The sequence below is a fragment of the Lepidothrix coronata genome, unplaced genomic scaffold (assembly GCF_001604755.1).
Source record: "Lepidothrix coronata isolate B3197 unplaced genomic scaffold, Lepidothrix_coronata-1.0 Scaffold1, whole genome shotgun sequence".
NCBI lineage: Eukaryota > Metazoa > Chordata > Aves > Passeriformes > Pipridae > Lepidothrix > Lepidothrix coronata.
In genome coordinates this window covers 15,702,418-15,717,321 of record NW_016690181.1, presented here as the reverse complement: position 1 = coordinate 15,717,321, position 14,904 = coordinate 15,702,418, and the positions used below count along the sequence as shown (strand labels likewise).

At 36.9% G+C, this 14,904-nt stretch overlaps 1 protein-coding gene across 1 annotated transcript in view; it reads left to right on the top strand.

The window, feature by feature from the left end:
• Window positions 1–14,904, top strand: part of INSC (inscuteable homolog (Drosophila)) — a 138,039-nt gene that overhangs the window by 119,172 nt on the left and 3,963 nt on the right. The window contains exons 10-12 of the mRNA XM_017807111.1: window positions 10,429–10,495; window positions 13,319–13,474; window positions 14,084–14,160. Coding sequence (XP_017662600.1) covers window positions 10,429–10,495; window positions 13,319–13,474; window positions 14,084–14,160 — 300 coding nt within the window. The remainder of the gene's footprint in view (window positions 1–10,428; window positions 10,496–13,318; window positions 13,475–14,083; window positions 14,161–14,904) is intronic.

Below are 14,904 nucleotides of genomic sequence, written 5' to 3'. Positions count from 1 at the left end.
CCAGACAGCGACATAGAGGCCCAGAGAGGCTGTGGAATCTATCTTTGGAGATATTCAAAACCTGACTGGATGGAGCTTTGAGGCAAGGAAGATATATATGGAGACTACAGCCTAAATATAAAGTTGTCATTTTAAAGATGAATTAGCTCCAAAAGCTGAATAAGGATCTGATTCCCAGCCCACTGACATCGGTGGGCTTTGGATCAAGTCCTAACTGCCTTGGTAGATGGTTTGCAAATTTTACTGGCAAATACTGCTAATGCACTTTTGCCTTTCCCTTTCTTCCTCACATTTTTTTTTTTTTAGTAAAGAGACACAGAAAATTACAGGTCTGTGCTAATGCACAGATGAAGTCAGATGAATCCTTTTGCTCCTCTGAGGTACTGCCATGCAATGGGATGCTGTAGAGGCACTGTTTATTTGGCATCTCAGGGATTAATTTTGTCACAGCAGAGTAACATGTAAGAGGCTTGAGGGTTCCAGGAGTTATTACTAAAGGGTAGAGGCTGCTAGTGAGCTTGCTTGAACTATTTCTGTTTATGAAACATTGTGAATATAACCAAATATTCATAATTCAGGCCTCACAAACCCATCCCCTTCACAACTCTGAAGTAACTAAAAGATGACTTATGGTAGACTTGGGATCTGCATTGCCATAGAAAACTCTATTCACCCTTAAACAGGAGCCAGGCCTCAGAAATTGAGGCACAGGGGACCTTAGAAACTGATTATTGGTGTTCTAAATGGGTTACTGGGACTGCTTTAGCTTATATTATAGCACTCAGTAGTTTTCCAGCTCAGGAGTGCATATAAAAAGATGGAATTAGGCCATAATTACCATATTGCTCTTTGGGCAAAGTCAAGCTGTGGTGTTGACGTGGCTGTGTACTATTATTACATACGTACAATTCTTCATGTTCTTTTTTTTTATTCCTCCTCCATGCTCTCATAGTTTTGATTTCCATATTTATTTATGCCCTCATCTTAATTCTGCTGTCAGATGTGAGTTTGCAGTTTGCTCTGTGGGCAGCATAACAAGCCCCTTCTTTTTATGATGAACACAGACATTGAGAGACATATGTATGACTTTTTCAGTAACTGGCTAGTTCCAGGACTTTTGCAGCTTGCAGGGCATCTCATTAGGTAGACGAACAGAGAACTGAATGGCCTCCATCCAAGAACTGAGAAGATTTCATTCCCCATAACCCCTTACCTTCCTTCTTGGACTGAAAAACTAGATCAGAAAGGGTGCTGTTCTCAGTGCTGTGCTGCAGTCAGTTTCTGAGCTGGCTCCTTGGCTCCCACAGCAAGAGAGACTGTAAAATCCCACCTTTTTTAATGTGCACCTGATGTCCAGGTGGAACCTGAGTGCTGCTTATCTCGTCTTTAAGAGCTGCCAGAGTTGCTCATCAAGCAGTTTTGGTAATGCAACAGCCTTAAGAGGAGTCTTCCTTCAAATTCCTAAATAAGTGCGTGTTTGCCTAAACTGCTGCCCTTGTTTCAGTGTTGTATTTTGTGGCATGGATGTGGTGTCTGCAAATTTTGACAGTCTTATGGAATATTTTGCCTTTTAATTCACTCTGTGTGTAGTTGGAATGAGTAAAACACACTCAACTGGAGAGAAAAACAACACTACAGTACTATGTTTTAAAAGGGTATTAAAATTACCATTTTGCTTTTTGACTTTAATTTCTTTTAGGTGCACAGTATAACCAGTAACTTTCCCTAGTATATATATTATTATGTCCCAACCAGTAGACATTTGCCAAGGAAGAAGTACATTACAGATGAGTAGGCTTGGAAATTTTTTCAATTCAAGTTTTTACTTTGGAATATGCAACCAATTTCAAATATATTTTCATGCCCTAATGTCCATTTTGAATGATCAAGGCCAGTAAAATAGATTATTTAGAATTAAGCTGTACTAAATGTTGAAACAAATAAAATAAGTTTCATAACAAATACAACAAAATATTGTCTAATTACAATAGAATGTTATAAAAGAGCCCCTCAAACTTAAATGCCCTGTTTTTCATATAGAAATTTAATTTAAATAATGCATTTATCTTATAGAAAACTACCCAGTGTTTCTTTATACATTACTACTTTAGCATTATTGCTGATTTAAGAAAATTCTATTTTGCTGAAATAGACTGAAGCATGTTCACCGTAAGCCAAAAACGGGAGAAAGATGGCTGAAGTGCAGGAAAGGAACAGTGAACTCTGTTTTCCCTCCTGCCTTTTCATCTCATTTAAAGTCACAGTATGTCCTTCTGTACAGCCTTTCTAAGGACAGCTAGAACTGACTAGTTTTCACCCTCCATATGGTATAAATAAATAACATTCTGCTCAGGATTTGGATGTTAGATACATTGTGAGTTGCCTGCAGAAAGTATTTTCCTGCTCAAGCACCTTTAAAAGCATTCTGCCTTTTGGCTTCTGGAAAGCTTTTGTGTGCAAATGATAAACTTTTCCCCTTTACTATTTGAAAATCAACATCTTTCTTCTTTAATATTCCAGGCAGTGTCAGATTAGGTCAGGTAAGAAATCTAGAACTGAGTTCTGGATTTACTTACAAACAAGATTATCATTGTCTATTTTATAGAAGTAGGTAACTGCTTCTGTAACCAGCAGTATTACCTTGAGCTTGCTCAGTTTTGTAACTAAATACATTGTATAAGAATCACTACAAAGCGGTAATTTCCTGATCCTCTAGTCCCTAGTTTTGGATCACAATGGAGATAAACCTTCCATGTTCTTTTTCTTTCTGCAGATCCTTATTTTCTGAATAGCAAGGTTTTTTTCTTTGAAAGAGCATCAGAATATTCTTTCAGAAGAGTTCATGCCTAAATTCAGCAGTGTATTGTACACAGTCAGATGTCTTAATGGAGTTTAAGCATTGTCAGAAGAAGAGTTTAGCCAAAACCTTTATCATTCAGAGTCTTCTTGACTCTAACCATTGTCTTAGACTCTACATAGAAAAATACAAAATATTTATGTTTGTGCACAGTATGTTTATGTATAAAAAATTTTTTTTCTCTGCATTACCACTTGTCTCTTCAGTGTTGCTAGTATTCTCACCTTACCTGTGAAGTTGTGGAGGTATAGCCTAACACCTTCTCATCTTCTGTTATTCAGGCAGACAAAGAATTAATGTGCAGTGAACACATCCATTTTAAAATGGCTATTCCTAGGTCTAAAGTCAGTAAATCATGTTACAAAAAAGTTTGAGATGGAGAAAGACTTTTAAGTTGAAAGGAGAAAATAGAAATGATTGCTACTTTTTTTCTGCTAAATTCTTTCCTGTTTCTTTGGTATTTGGGAGATGCTGCAAGTTCTGAAGCTGAGACCTTCTGTCTCATTTAAGATTTAAAATCCTTAACATCATTCTTCCTCTAGGTTTCTCCTTCTTTTCTTTGTTCTTCCAGGCTTTTTTTCAGGGAATTTGTGAGGGTTTTTATTGGCTTTCCCCTTTTTTTCTCTTATGTGGAGATTGCAGTATCAAAAGGAGTGCAGAGACAGATGTTACTTTAACATAAAGGAGTTTTGAATTTTTAAATGTTGCCAAACACATGGTGAAAGATTTTGGGGGCAGTGTTTTTAATGAGAAGAATATTAACAGATTTTTATTTTTTTTTTGTAAATCCATGTGTGGATGAAAGAAACTTGCAGTACTACTTCTCAATTTGAGTTTCTTGAATACTGGGGAAATTATTACTCCTCACCAACTACTTTTTGTTTCTGCTTGTTGTCATGAAGACAGCTGGTTACCTCTGTCTTTTCATAAACATGTGATCAACATAATAATATGAGTAACAGTATTGACTGACATTGTATGGTAAATGTTGTGGATTTTTATGTTTCAGGAGTCCAACATTGACTCTCTTAAATACTATAATTTTTGAGACAAAATGCCTGTTTAGTTACAATTCTACCTTTCACGTTTAGATTCAATCCAGGATAAGACAATGTGCTCCAACTTTCAAAGCAAGAGATTCGGTTGGAAGAGTGAAATCTCAGCTCAGTTGAAGAACTCTGCTATTCTTTGCTAGCTTAGTGTGGTGAGGTTTTCATTCTTTCATCTTAGTATTGCTACTGCTCCTGTTTTGAAGAAGCAATTTAACCTCTCTGCATTTTTGTTTAATCCTCTGTAAAGCTGGGTAGACGTTGCACTTTACTCTGTAAAGTCTCTCCAGAAGGAGAAGACACACGTTGTGTCAGCACAATTCATTGTGGTTTCTGTTTTCTGCCCTTGCCTGCCAGTTTCACAGCACAACCAGGCTGGTGCTGGGCTGTTTACTGCAGAAGCTATAAACAAGAGACTTTGCTGTAGGCTGTATCAGTCTTAGAGCTGTAAGTTAGAGGTGGGTTTGTACGCATTTTCCTGCAGTTTTTTGTCTTTTTGTCTTCAGTCCTTCAGGAATTGAGATAGCAGGTTTCAAACAGCCTCTGAATTTGGCCGATGATTTTTTTTTCCCCCCCGCAAAGCAGAATCACTGGTCCAGGTGACGGTTGTGATTTCAGTCTTTGTTCTGAGCAGGTGAGCTAGTAAACAGTGTTTCTACACGTTGCAGTTCCTGGTTTTTTTTTCTTCCTCAACTAGAAAATTATTACCTTCTAGGAGGGCATCAGAAATTACTTCCTGACCACTCTGCTTGAGTTAGTGGAGGTTGACCTGATCCTGAAATGGGAATAACTAAGTTTCTTAGCACGTACTCAAACCCTGATTTCAGGGTTAGATTCCAGCTAGACAAACAAAGTTGTTTCCTACAAAGTTGCTTCTTCAGCTTATCTAGGTATATTTAATTCCTAACCACAAAAATGGCTCTCAGAAGCAATGGGAATTCTGTTCTATTTTAAGCAATATAATGCCCCAGAGAAAGCTTCTAGAGATTTCTTAGTGAAGTTTTTTATCCCAATAGATAGTATTTTGAAAGGTTTTTCCTACCTTGTCTTAATGTAACTCCTGTTCTTAACTCACGCTATATGTACTGTTTTGCTGTCTCCCTGTGGGGTGGATCTTGAATTGTAAGGGTTTGATGGTTTTAATTTACATTCAGAAACAAAGACTCCATCCTGCTTCTGAGTAGTTGTTAAGTGCCTCTTTGTTTCTGAAGATGGGTATCTGGAGCTTTGCAGACACACTCTGATCTACGCTTATGTCATTTATTTGAATGAATTACAAAATGCTCTTATAATATGTACAAAAATTAATATTACTTAGTGATGAATCAGCCTTAAAGGAGTAATTAGCTAAGAGAATTAGCAATTCTATATTGATCTGCTTTGCCACTCAATTACATTACTTGCTAATTCTTATTTTGAGTGTGTGTCTTTCTTTTTATGTCAGGACTGTTAATAAAAGCTGACTGAGCAGTGTGCTTTTATTATCAATAAGGGTATATTAGCATCACATCTTCTACATCTATAGACACCTCCCTCTCCCACAAATGAAGTAAGGGACCCTCACCTGTGGAAGATATTGCCCCTTAACAGGTTTAAATTTATGCTTTCATCTTCCAAATTCTATTGCATCTTTCTGAGCAGTTGTTTCACAATAATGGCAAACAATTTCAGATCATCTTAAATTTCCCATTAAGGGAAAGTTGTCAAAGAAGCCTTCTGTTTCTTATCTTTTCTTTAGGTTTAAATCTCTTTGTTAACTAAAGCATTTGGGATTTACGCTCTCCTCAGTGTATGTATCTTACTTTATAGCAAAACATTCTCATCTAGTTTTCACTTTTGCAACAAACATTCAGTACCTTTGTACACTGGTTCATGAACATTAGTCACCATTAGTGACTAGCATTAGCCAGCATTAGTTACTAATATTCATAATTACATATTTTAGTGAGAGAATTTCCAAGGTAACTGTTTGAACAAAACTATTTTAAAGTTCTCAATTAACCCTGGTTTCTCAAATTTAAACTTCACTTTTTACAAGTGAAATTTCTATAGCTCAGTGCAAAACAGACTACAGAACTGTAAATTCAGTATGTGTGAAAATTGGAGGGAGTGGAAGGAAACTATGTGGAAATAAAAACAATTTTCAAATTATGAAAATAGATTTAGTTTACTAGAATAACCCAGACCAGCACTGCCAATTTTGTGATAATGTATGATATTGCCACTAGAGAGAGGTATCTGTGTTTACTATCTGTTTACTGATTTTACCTATAGAAATAGAGATTTTTCATTAGATTTCAGATTAATTTCCACAGAAACTGCAAGACTAGCAAGATGATGCTGTACTGACATTTGAAATGCACAAAATTATTCTATTATTTTTTAGATTTATTTATTAAATAGGGAAATATTCCACAGACCTAAAGGAGCTCTTCCCCCTCAAGTATCTCTGCATACTTAGCTCACCAACAAACCATTTAAAGGTGAACTTTCAAAGTTTTTTAATTTTAGGTGTGGGGTTTTTTTAAACTCTGAAAATTAACTGCTTAGTATCTTAGTCTTGTGAAAAATCTTACTAGTCTCAGTGGGACTCTCTGCATGTTAATATTTTGATAAGTTGGTGCCTTTTCAAAAAGTGCTAAAACATGAGCTGGTCTGAGAATTCTCTTCCTGGCGTTTTGCATTTTACTGTGTCTCACTACCTTGTGGTTTAGGTGTGTGGTGCACAGCACGTGGTAAAAGGTAGGTGTTGAACACAGGATAAACCCTAGAGGGCTGTTCCTTTCCTCTGGTTGTTTTTAGTAGTGTAACTCATGCAACACTGACCTGAATCATTCAGCTTTCATCTGGTGGCAAACAAATGTAATGAGCCTTACAGTACCTGAAGGGAGCCTACAAGAATAATGGAGAGACTTTTTACAAGGGCATGTAGTGAGAGGACAAGGGGAAAAGGTTTTGAACTGAAAGACAGTAGGTTTAGATTAGATATTGGGAAAAAATTCTTTATTGTGAGGGTGGTGAGACACTGGAACAGGTTGGCCAGAGAAAGTGTGGATGACCCAACCCTGGAAGTGTTCAAGGCCAGATTGGATGGGGCTTTGAGCAACCTGGTCTAGTGGAAGGTATCCCTGCCTATGGCAAGGGGTTGGAACTAGGTGATCTTTAAGGTCCCTTCCAACCCAGACCATTGCATGATTCTGTGAGGACTATTTGTTGATCAAGTCTATTTTTGTGTGGTTTTCATTAGTTGCAGTGGTTTTAGGGCTACCAGTTCACAGAGAAAACTGGAGCCACCAGGTTTATCAGACTCCTACTCTAGAGAGGTACCTGCAATTTCTGGGGGATCAGAATAACAGAGAATGGAGTGTGGACCAGCCAGGATCAATCTATTTGAGAGCACTGCTAGAATACAGATATTGGAAATGCATGTATCAAGATCTACCTCCAAAGCAGATCTGCCAAGCAAAGATATAGGTGCTGGGGCAGGGAATTAAGTTCGATGGGATCAGTTCTTGCAGCATATGATTTCTGAGGCAGTGCACTATAAGCCTGCATTAGATTTGGCAGTAGAATCTGAGATCAGATGTTGTGTTAAAAAATTCCACATAGGATGAAGCAATTTCTTCTTTCTTCTTTTCTTCCCCTCTAGGAAATCTCTGGCAGTATTTGCTCAATAGCACATCTGCAAATACCACAGATCAAGATATCACTAGGGTACTGGAATTTGTGGGTGGCTTCAGCACATTCTTTCTACATGATAGGATGGCTCTGGAAGATGATCAGGGCTCACATGTCCTGTCTTTGGGATATGTTCTTTTTTATACTTTGAGCTGACCATAAGCTCATTGTATGGAATCCAGAAAAACTGCAAAAATCATAAATTGTGTCAGGTGCCAGTGCTTTGTAATCTTAGAGTGTAATCTTTTACAGGAACAACTACTCGAAGATTAATGAAATTGATATTAAATATTGCAGTTGAACAGAAGAGATTCCATGTTAAATATTTTCAAGTCTCTCAATTATTTGAAAATTATTCAGTTCTGAGAGAGGTTTTGGTATTTTTTTTCCCCAGTAATTTTCAACTGCAAAATTAGGGTTAGGCAATCACTTTTATCTGTATCTGTTTGAGTACTCCATGTTTCACAATAATGTCTGAACTGGTTTGCTGATTCAACAGGACTTTGTAGTTACTTTTGAGAAACTGCCTAAGGCTTTATGAAATTTGGAGCCAGATGATGGGAAAAGACTGCAGTGTAAACCTACGTGTCATTAGACAAAAAAAAATAAATAAAATCAACAGCAGGAGAGATGCTACTGGAAAACTTGTGCTTATAGTTTTTGATCAACTTTAAATCCAAAAGAGATGAGACTTCATTAATACCAGTGCTCATAGAAGTGTTACTTTTCGAAGCAAATGGAGTCTGCATTTAAGTTTTTGTTTTACTCTAGAGAGTTCATATTTAGTAGGAAACTTCCTTGAACTTTGGTCTGTATTACAGAGGAGATTTTCATGTAAATTGAATGAATTTTAAAATCAGAAAGTATAGGAGAAATAGAGCATTTAAAGTCTACTCTTTATTCAGCTTGCCTGCTATGTGTTTGCATTATGCTATTTCATGTTATATTGTTTACTTCACAGGATAATGGAATTTTTTTGGGAAAAACAATATCTATCTATATGGAGTGATCTAATCTATGGATTAACTACTTTTTGAGTCCTGCTATGATTTTAAAAGATAATGTAGGTAGAACTTGATGGTTATTGATCATAAGAGTCTTTTATACATCCCTTAGGAGAAGGTTACATATAAACCCCCTAGGCTAGTTTATAAACATTGCAAAATGTAGGGGCCACATAATCAACCCAAAGAAAGTATTGATATAACCTCAAAAAATTTTTGGTGTCAAAAGTTGCACACAAAATATTTTTATGTATGAAAATACTTATTAGACAAAATAACTTGGAGCAGTGGAATAATTGGCATGTATTCAAATTGTGGTTAATTGAATTCTTCATCTGTGGCTTAGAGAGCCACATGGGGCACAGATTCTGCACAGAGGAAGCAATTTTCATTAACAGGATATAATTTAGAATGAGAAAACATATACACTCTGCCTGAAACACAGTTAATAATTAATATGGAATAAATACATAGACATATAGTGTTACCATATTTCTACCTGTCACTCTGTACAGTTTCGGCAACTCATTTGCATCCTAAGTAAGTATATTTATTCAGAGAGATGACACTGTAACACTACCTTCAAAAGTGGAAGACCTTTATGTCACAGCGTCGGAAATGAGTCATCCTTGTTTTTAAAATGGCAAAGTGAGATCAGAATGGTGATTTGATCTCATGCCTACTTGCATCTAAGAAGTTTGATTGTTTGTGAACTGACACTGTGCTGTTAAAAAGCTGATAACCATTTCCAAAATTGACTGGTGTTTCTGAGGCTGATCAGTTTTTCTGAGCTGGATTAGAGAAAACTAAAACTTTTTAGGAAAGAATATTATTTCTATTTTGTATTCTAGTGATCTATATCATTTATTACTTGGTGTCTCAAATACGCTGCTAATATTGAGATGTATGTATTGTTTGCATCTAAAAAGCAAGCTATTTGAAGGATAAAGTAAAAAAGAACATTTATCAGGATCTATGAAGGGAATGGGTGACTGAAAGCCAACAGCACCGCATGGTCAATGATTCTCTGCATTACTTAAAGCAAGTTGAGTTACACCTAATCTTGAAAACAGTTAAAACAGTTTTGGATAAGAAATTCTGCTAATCAAGATCTCAAAATGTGCTTTTGTTGGTACAAAGCCTAACTGTTGTCTTAGCTGAAGAAAGGTATAAACAGATTTTTAAATCCAGCTCTTTTGGGGACAGTGCTTTAACATGCCCACAACTTATGGTTTCAATGAAACTGAAAAGTATTCCTTAAATACTCGCTTGACTCAAGGTTCAAAACTCCAAATCTTTTGTGAGGATTTCTCACTATTTCAGCTGAACCCTGAACCCGAAAAGTGGCAATAACAGCACTACGGAACGTGTGCTGTGTGCTGGTTCTTTGCTTTCACTGTGAGCTCTGCCTGAGCTGAAACGGGACTACAGGACTGGCTCCTGAGGGTAGGCAGCTCCTGGCTGAACTAGGACTCTAGTTGGTGGGGTTTTTTTCTGTTATTTGGGTTTTGTAAATTTTTATCCTCCTCTTTCTACCAATTTGATCACTGAACAAACCTGCTGCACAGATCTCTCTAAGACAGATTTTGTGCACGAGTATAAAATTGTGATAAAAGGAGACCTCACTTTTCTTGTCTGGCTTTCAGTTAGCAACCATATGTAAGATAAAGACCCCCGAGAAATCACAGAGGTGGGAATAAGCTGTCCAACTGCAAGAATGCTTTTTAGTTTTATTGGTTTTGACATATTTCTGTCATACTAATTTTATAAGCCATAGTGTTATTTAATATTATTGAATTGTAGGGCTAGACTTCATACTTCTTTCTCTTTTTAACAACAGGTGGTAACAATATTGGCAAACATGTCTGTGTTGGACCAGTGTGCTTCAGAAATCATTCAAGGAAACGGTATGTATTTTAACTGAATTATATTTTTTATTTATTTCAGGAGAATGTGGGTAGATGGGAAAGTTAAGTAAAGGAGAAAGGCTTCACTAATAAAACTTCATTTTGCATCTTATCTCTTGCACATTGCTGCAGGGTGCAAAATGAGTCCTGGAGATGGTTCTTTGCAAATGATATAAATAAAATATAATAACACTGTTTTAGAAAACTTTGCATTTATGAGCACATTGCTGTTGTTCTCTGTGTGTGGCTTACTCATAGATGCAAAGCAAAGTAGAAAAAAGTGTTTCAACAGCCTTTATTCTGGTAATTACATTGTGTAAGGTGGCAATTATTACATGTTGAAAGACATCACCTGACACTGAGCCATGTATACCTGCATTTTGTGTCACTTTTTTCACAGGTATTAAGAGGTATTATAAATTTTGAAGTTTCATGTTTTTATTACTATACGGCAGTTGCTAGGGTTTTTTTCCCCTTATATCTTTAAATATCATATTATACAAAATTCATTATGTTTAAAAAACCCTGGGTGTTATAGACCCATCAGAAGTCTTAGAAGTTACTAAATCTGTGAATAAGGATAAATGCCTTATTAATACATCTACCAGCAAATTCATGGCCAAGCAATATAGTAAGACAGCTTTTCTTTTTTGGGGGGGGTGGGGAGATATTAAATTACAGTGAAGCTTCCCATATATTGCTTTTTCTGTCCTAGGAATATCCCCTCCTTACTTTTAAAATTAATATTTATGTGGGAATGGTTTTAGCTTGGATCCATTTGCATCTCAGACATGTCTGATTGTAGGTGGGAGAAGGTATTTCAGAAATTATATCCATAGAAGCAGGTCCTCAAAGAGAACTGGCCAATTCCAATGTAATATTGGATTTAGATGTTTCTTGCATTTTAATAGAAAATTTGGGCTCTCTGCATAGAAATATGACTGGCAAGGATCAGGTACTATGCAATCTATGTGTGCCCAGAGGTAAGTGTGCATTTGATGTCCTTGCAGAGGTAGAGAGGTGTCACAGTTTCAGAACAAATGACAATGTGGAGGTTGAATGAATCTGGATACTGAAGCAATTTAATCACAGATACATGCAATTTTACAAATAACGCGTAAAATTTCTGTGTCTCATGTAGAAGACAATGCAGTGAAGGGGAGAAGCAAGGCAGGTTAGCATGATCATTTCTCACGTGACCTCCTTGTTTCATGGGGAGGATGGGGCAATCCCAGAGAGAGGTTGGTCGGGTCCATTTGGTGGTTCCTGCCATGCTCCTGGTCCAAGCTTGTTGTGTTCCTGGAACTTGGAGAGGGGCTCCTGGACTTCTTGATGCAGACATATGTGGCTTCCCCTACCCAGAGTCTTTTCTAGAAACTCTTGGGAAGACCCTGACATTTCCCAGGACCCAGGTGTCTGTAATTATAGGTTTGAGTAGAGAAAACCAATTTGGTGATTTGTCTGTTTGACTTGGGCTGATCTTCTGTCGTCAACACTTACAGTCCAGATATGCCCTGGAAGTTTTTACACTCCTTTATGAGTAACAGATTGGTTTTGTAGTTTGGCTATTTATTTACTTGAGCACATCAAAACCTCTTCTGTTATTTTGGACAGGTGCTTGATCGTATTTCATCTGCTTCTACTTCAGCAGAAACTTGATTGAAGTTCATGAAATTATACTAAGAGCTATGCCAACTAAGCCTAACTCATGCCAGATACTACAGTGGGTGGACATGTACATGCAGATTGTCAAGGACAACGAGACAAAGTTTGTGTATACATTCCATAATGGAAGTTCACAAGAAGAATTTTCCCACTGGCTTTTGAGAAGGGTTGGCATTCAGCTTGTGTGTAAAGGCATCTTGTGTCTGCCCAGTGTTGTAATACTCAGATGCTGCTCAGAGGCCAGATTCACAAACCTAGAAGGGGTTTTGAATGCTATAGAGTTTAGATACTTTCTTAAAGTGTTCTCTGACTTTTTTAGTATGTCAGTTGATTATTATCTAGATGTATGATTCTGGTGCTAATTCTCTGAATTATTTATGCAAATGTTATAACAGTTAAAATCCTCTTATGCTACCTGAAGTAATCTGAATGCCTAATAGCGTATGGAGTCTAATAGCACATAATTTTCTTTACACTTAAAATAATCTAGAGAATAGAAATCAGTACAGTCTCAAGTGTTTTTGTGGAACTACAATAAGAATATCAACTCCTACAGGCAATAATAGGTTAATGAAGTCATTTCAATGTGGAAAACATTGTCTCTTCTGAAGGAAAGAGTCAGTCACACTTCAAGAGACAGAATCTCATAGTTCCTTCACTGAAGTATTCCCATTTCTAAAGTACACTCAAACAGTTTGAGAAGGAAACTTTTAAAGACTTATTTAAAAATACATAAACTTAAAAAAAAGAATTTAATTCAGAGTGAAACTTCATGTAGAGATCTGAAATACGTCACTACAGGTTTTAGATAGTGATTACCTTCAGGTTAGTTTGGAAGAGAAATAAAGAAATGCAATTCATGAAAACTAAAATACCAACTTGTAGGGGAGTTAAAAGGTTGGAGAAGGGAAGAGATAGTGCATTTTCTAGTTCCAGAAGTTCTGTAGCTTCCCAGTGAAGACAAACTTATGCAGAGATCAGAAGTGCCTGAATGCTGATGTCCAAATTGCTGTCCACATTCGTGCATTCTTCATGACTTATTTGGGCAAGTCATTGGTCTGTATTTACCTTGCTTGCTTTTTCCCTTTACTTTTTTTGCACCAAGTTTTTTTTTTTTTTTTGGAGAGAGGATAACAACGGCTCTTTACATTCTTTTAGGTATTCAACTTTTAATGGAAATGCTCTTTGAAAAATCATCTTCAGGAAGTTCAGCAGAAGTTGCTGCTTGTGAGCGAGTCCAACAGAAATCTGCAGTAACACTGGCACGACTCAGCCGGGATCCTGAAGTGGCAGATGCAGCTGTAAAACTCAGCTGTAAGGATGTATCTCTAGCTTAATATCGGACTGAAAAAGGGGGAGGAACTGCCAGTCATGGAGAAACTCTTTTAAATTTGTAGCCTCACTTGGTATACTTTATGGAATATATTCCCTGTAGAGTCTGTCCAGAGAATGACTGAGGAGGTTGAGCTAAATGAACCTTTGGCTCATTTCCCAGAGGAACCTGAGGTGCAGTATCCACTCAACATGGAGCTGTGTCTTACTGTGCCAACTGGCACCGCTGCCTCCTCCATTCCTTTACGTAAACCCTTGTGTAGGATCTGTCAGTGGAACGAATCCAATGCGAGGGAGCAGGTTCTTTGAGTTGGAGTTTTTTAAGGGTATAGGGGAGGACTGATAGGGAAGAAATGGAGGTCACAATTCCTGCTCAGAAAGAGCAATAGCAAATAAATGCAATTTATTTGTTTATGCTTTACAACTATTAATTATGACTGATCTGCATAGCTCCATGAAAAATCCCTCAAGTATTTGCGTATCATCTTTACATTAGAGATCATGTCTACTAAGAAAGATAAATATTACACATCTCAAAATAAGAAGTTGTTTCTCTAAATTATTTCTCCTGACACTCTTTTGTGCACTCAGGTATTCCTCGCCTAATTAAACTTTGCAGATCACCAACCGAAAGAAATAACAGCGATTCTGTTCTAGTGGCATGTCTGGTATGTACATTTTAGTCTTTCTTTCAAGCTTATAATGGAAAACTAAGAAAAAACTCATCCCTTTAGATTTCAAAATGCATAAGTATTGCAGGAATGTTTTAAATTCACGTCAGGGTCTCCTGCTTTTCCCCTTAAGCATAATCATGTACACTGTCAATTATTTATCCTCTGATTGAAGATTTAAGCACATAAGGAAAAATGGCTTCATCTTCACATTATTGAGCACCAAAAAATTTCACTGGAACACTTCAGAATTTAAAGATTTGTTAATTTCTGAGTTCCATTCTCTGATGATGCTGTTTACTGAAATCACCCTTGAGTCAAGGGATAGCAGCCCTTTATCTGCAAACACATATATGTATAGAAATATTTATGTAAAGTGTCCAAAAGGAGGAAAAGATATTACTTGCTTTCATTATGGTCCATTTTTGTTTTCTCTTTGAGTCTCCAAGAAAATATAGTGCCCAGCCAAGGACTGGGCAACAGAAAATTAACACTTTCTCTACTCAGGAGAAAGATCCCAGCTGCTGGCCCTGCACTACATGGACTGTGAGCTCCCAATGACTGTCAGAGTTGAGTGATTTCACCCAGCATTTTGTCAAAGTGCTCTGGGCACATGAGTGATCTAGGGTTAGGACATAGGTTTTGAGAAATGAAGACTGAAGGATATTGTTTGACAATGCTTTATAGTATTAGTGTTATTTTAAGTGTGAAACTTGGTTACTGCAGCTTGTTCGTTTAAGC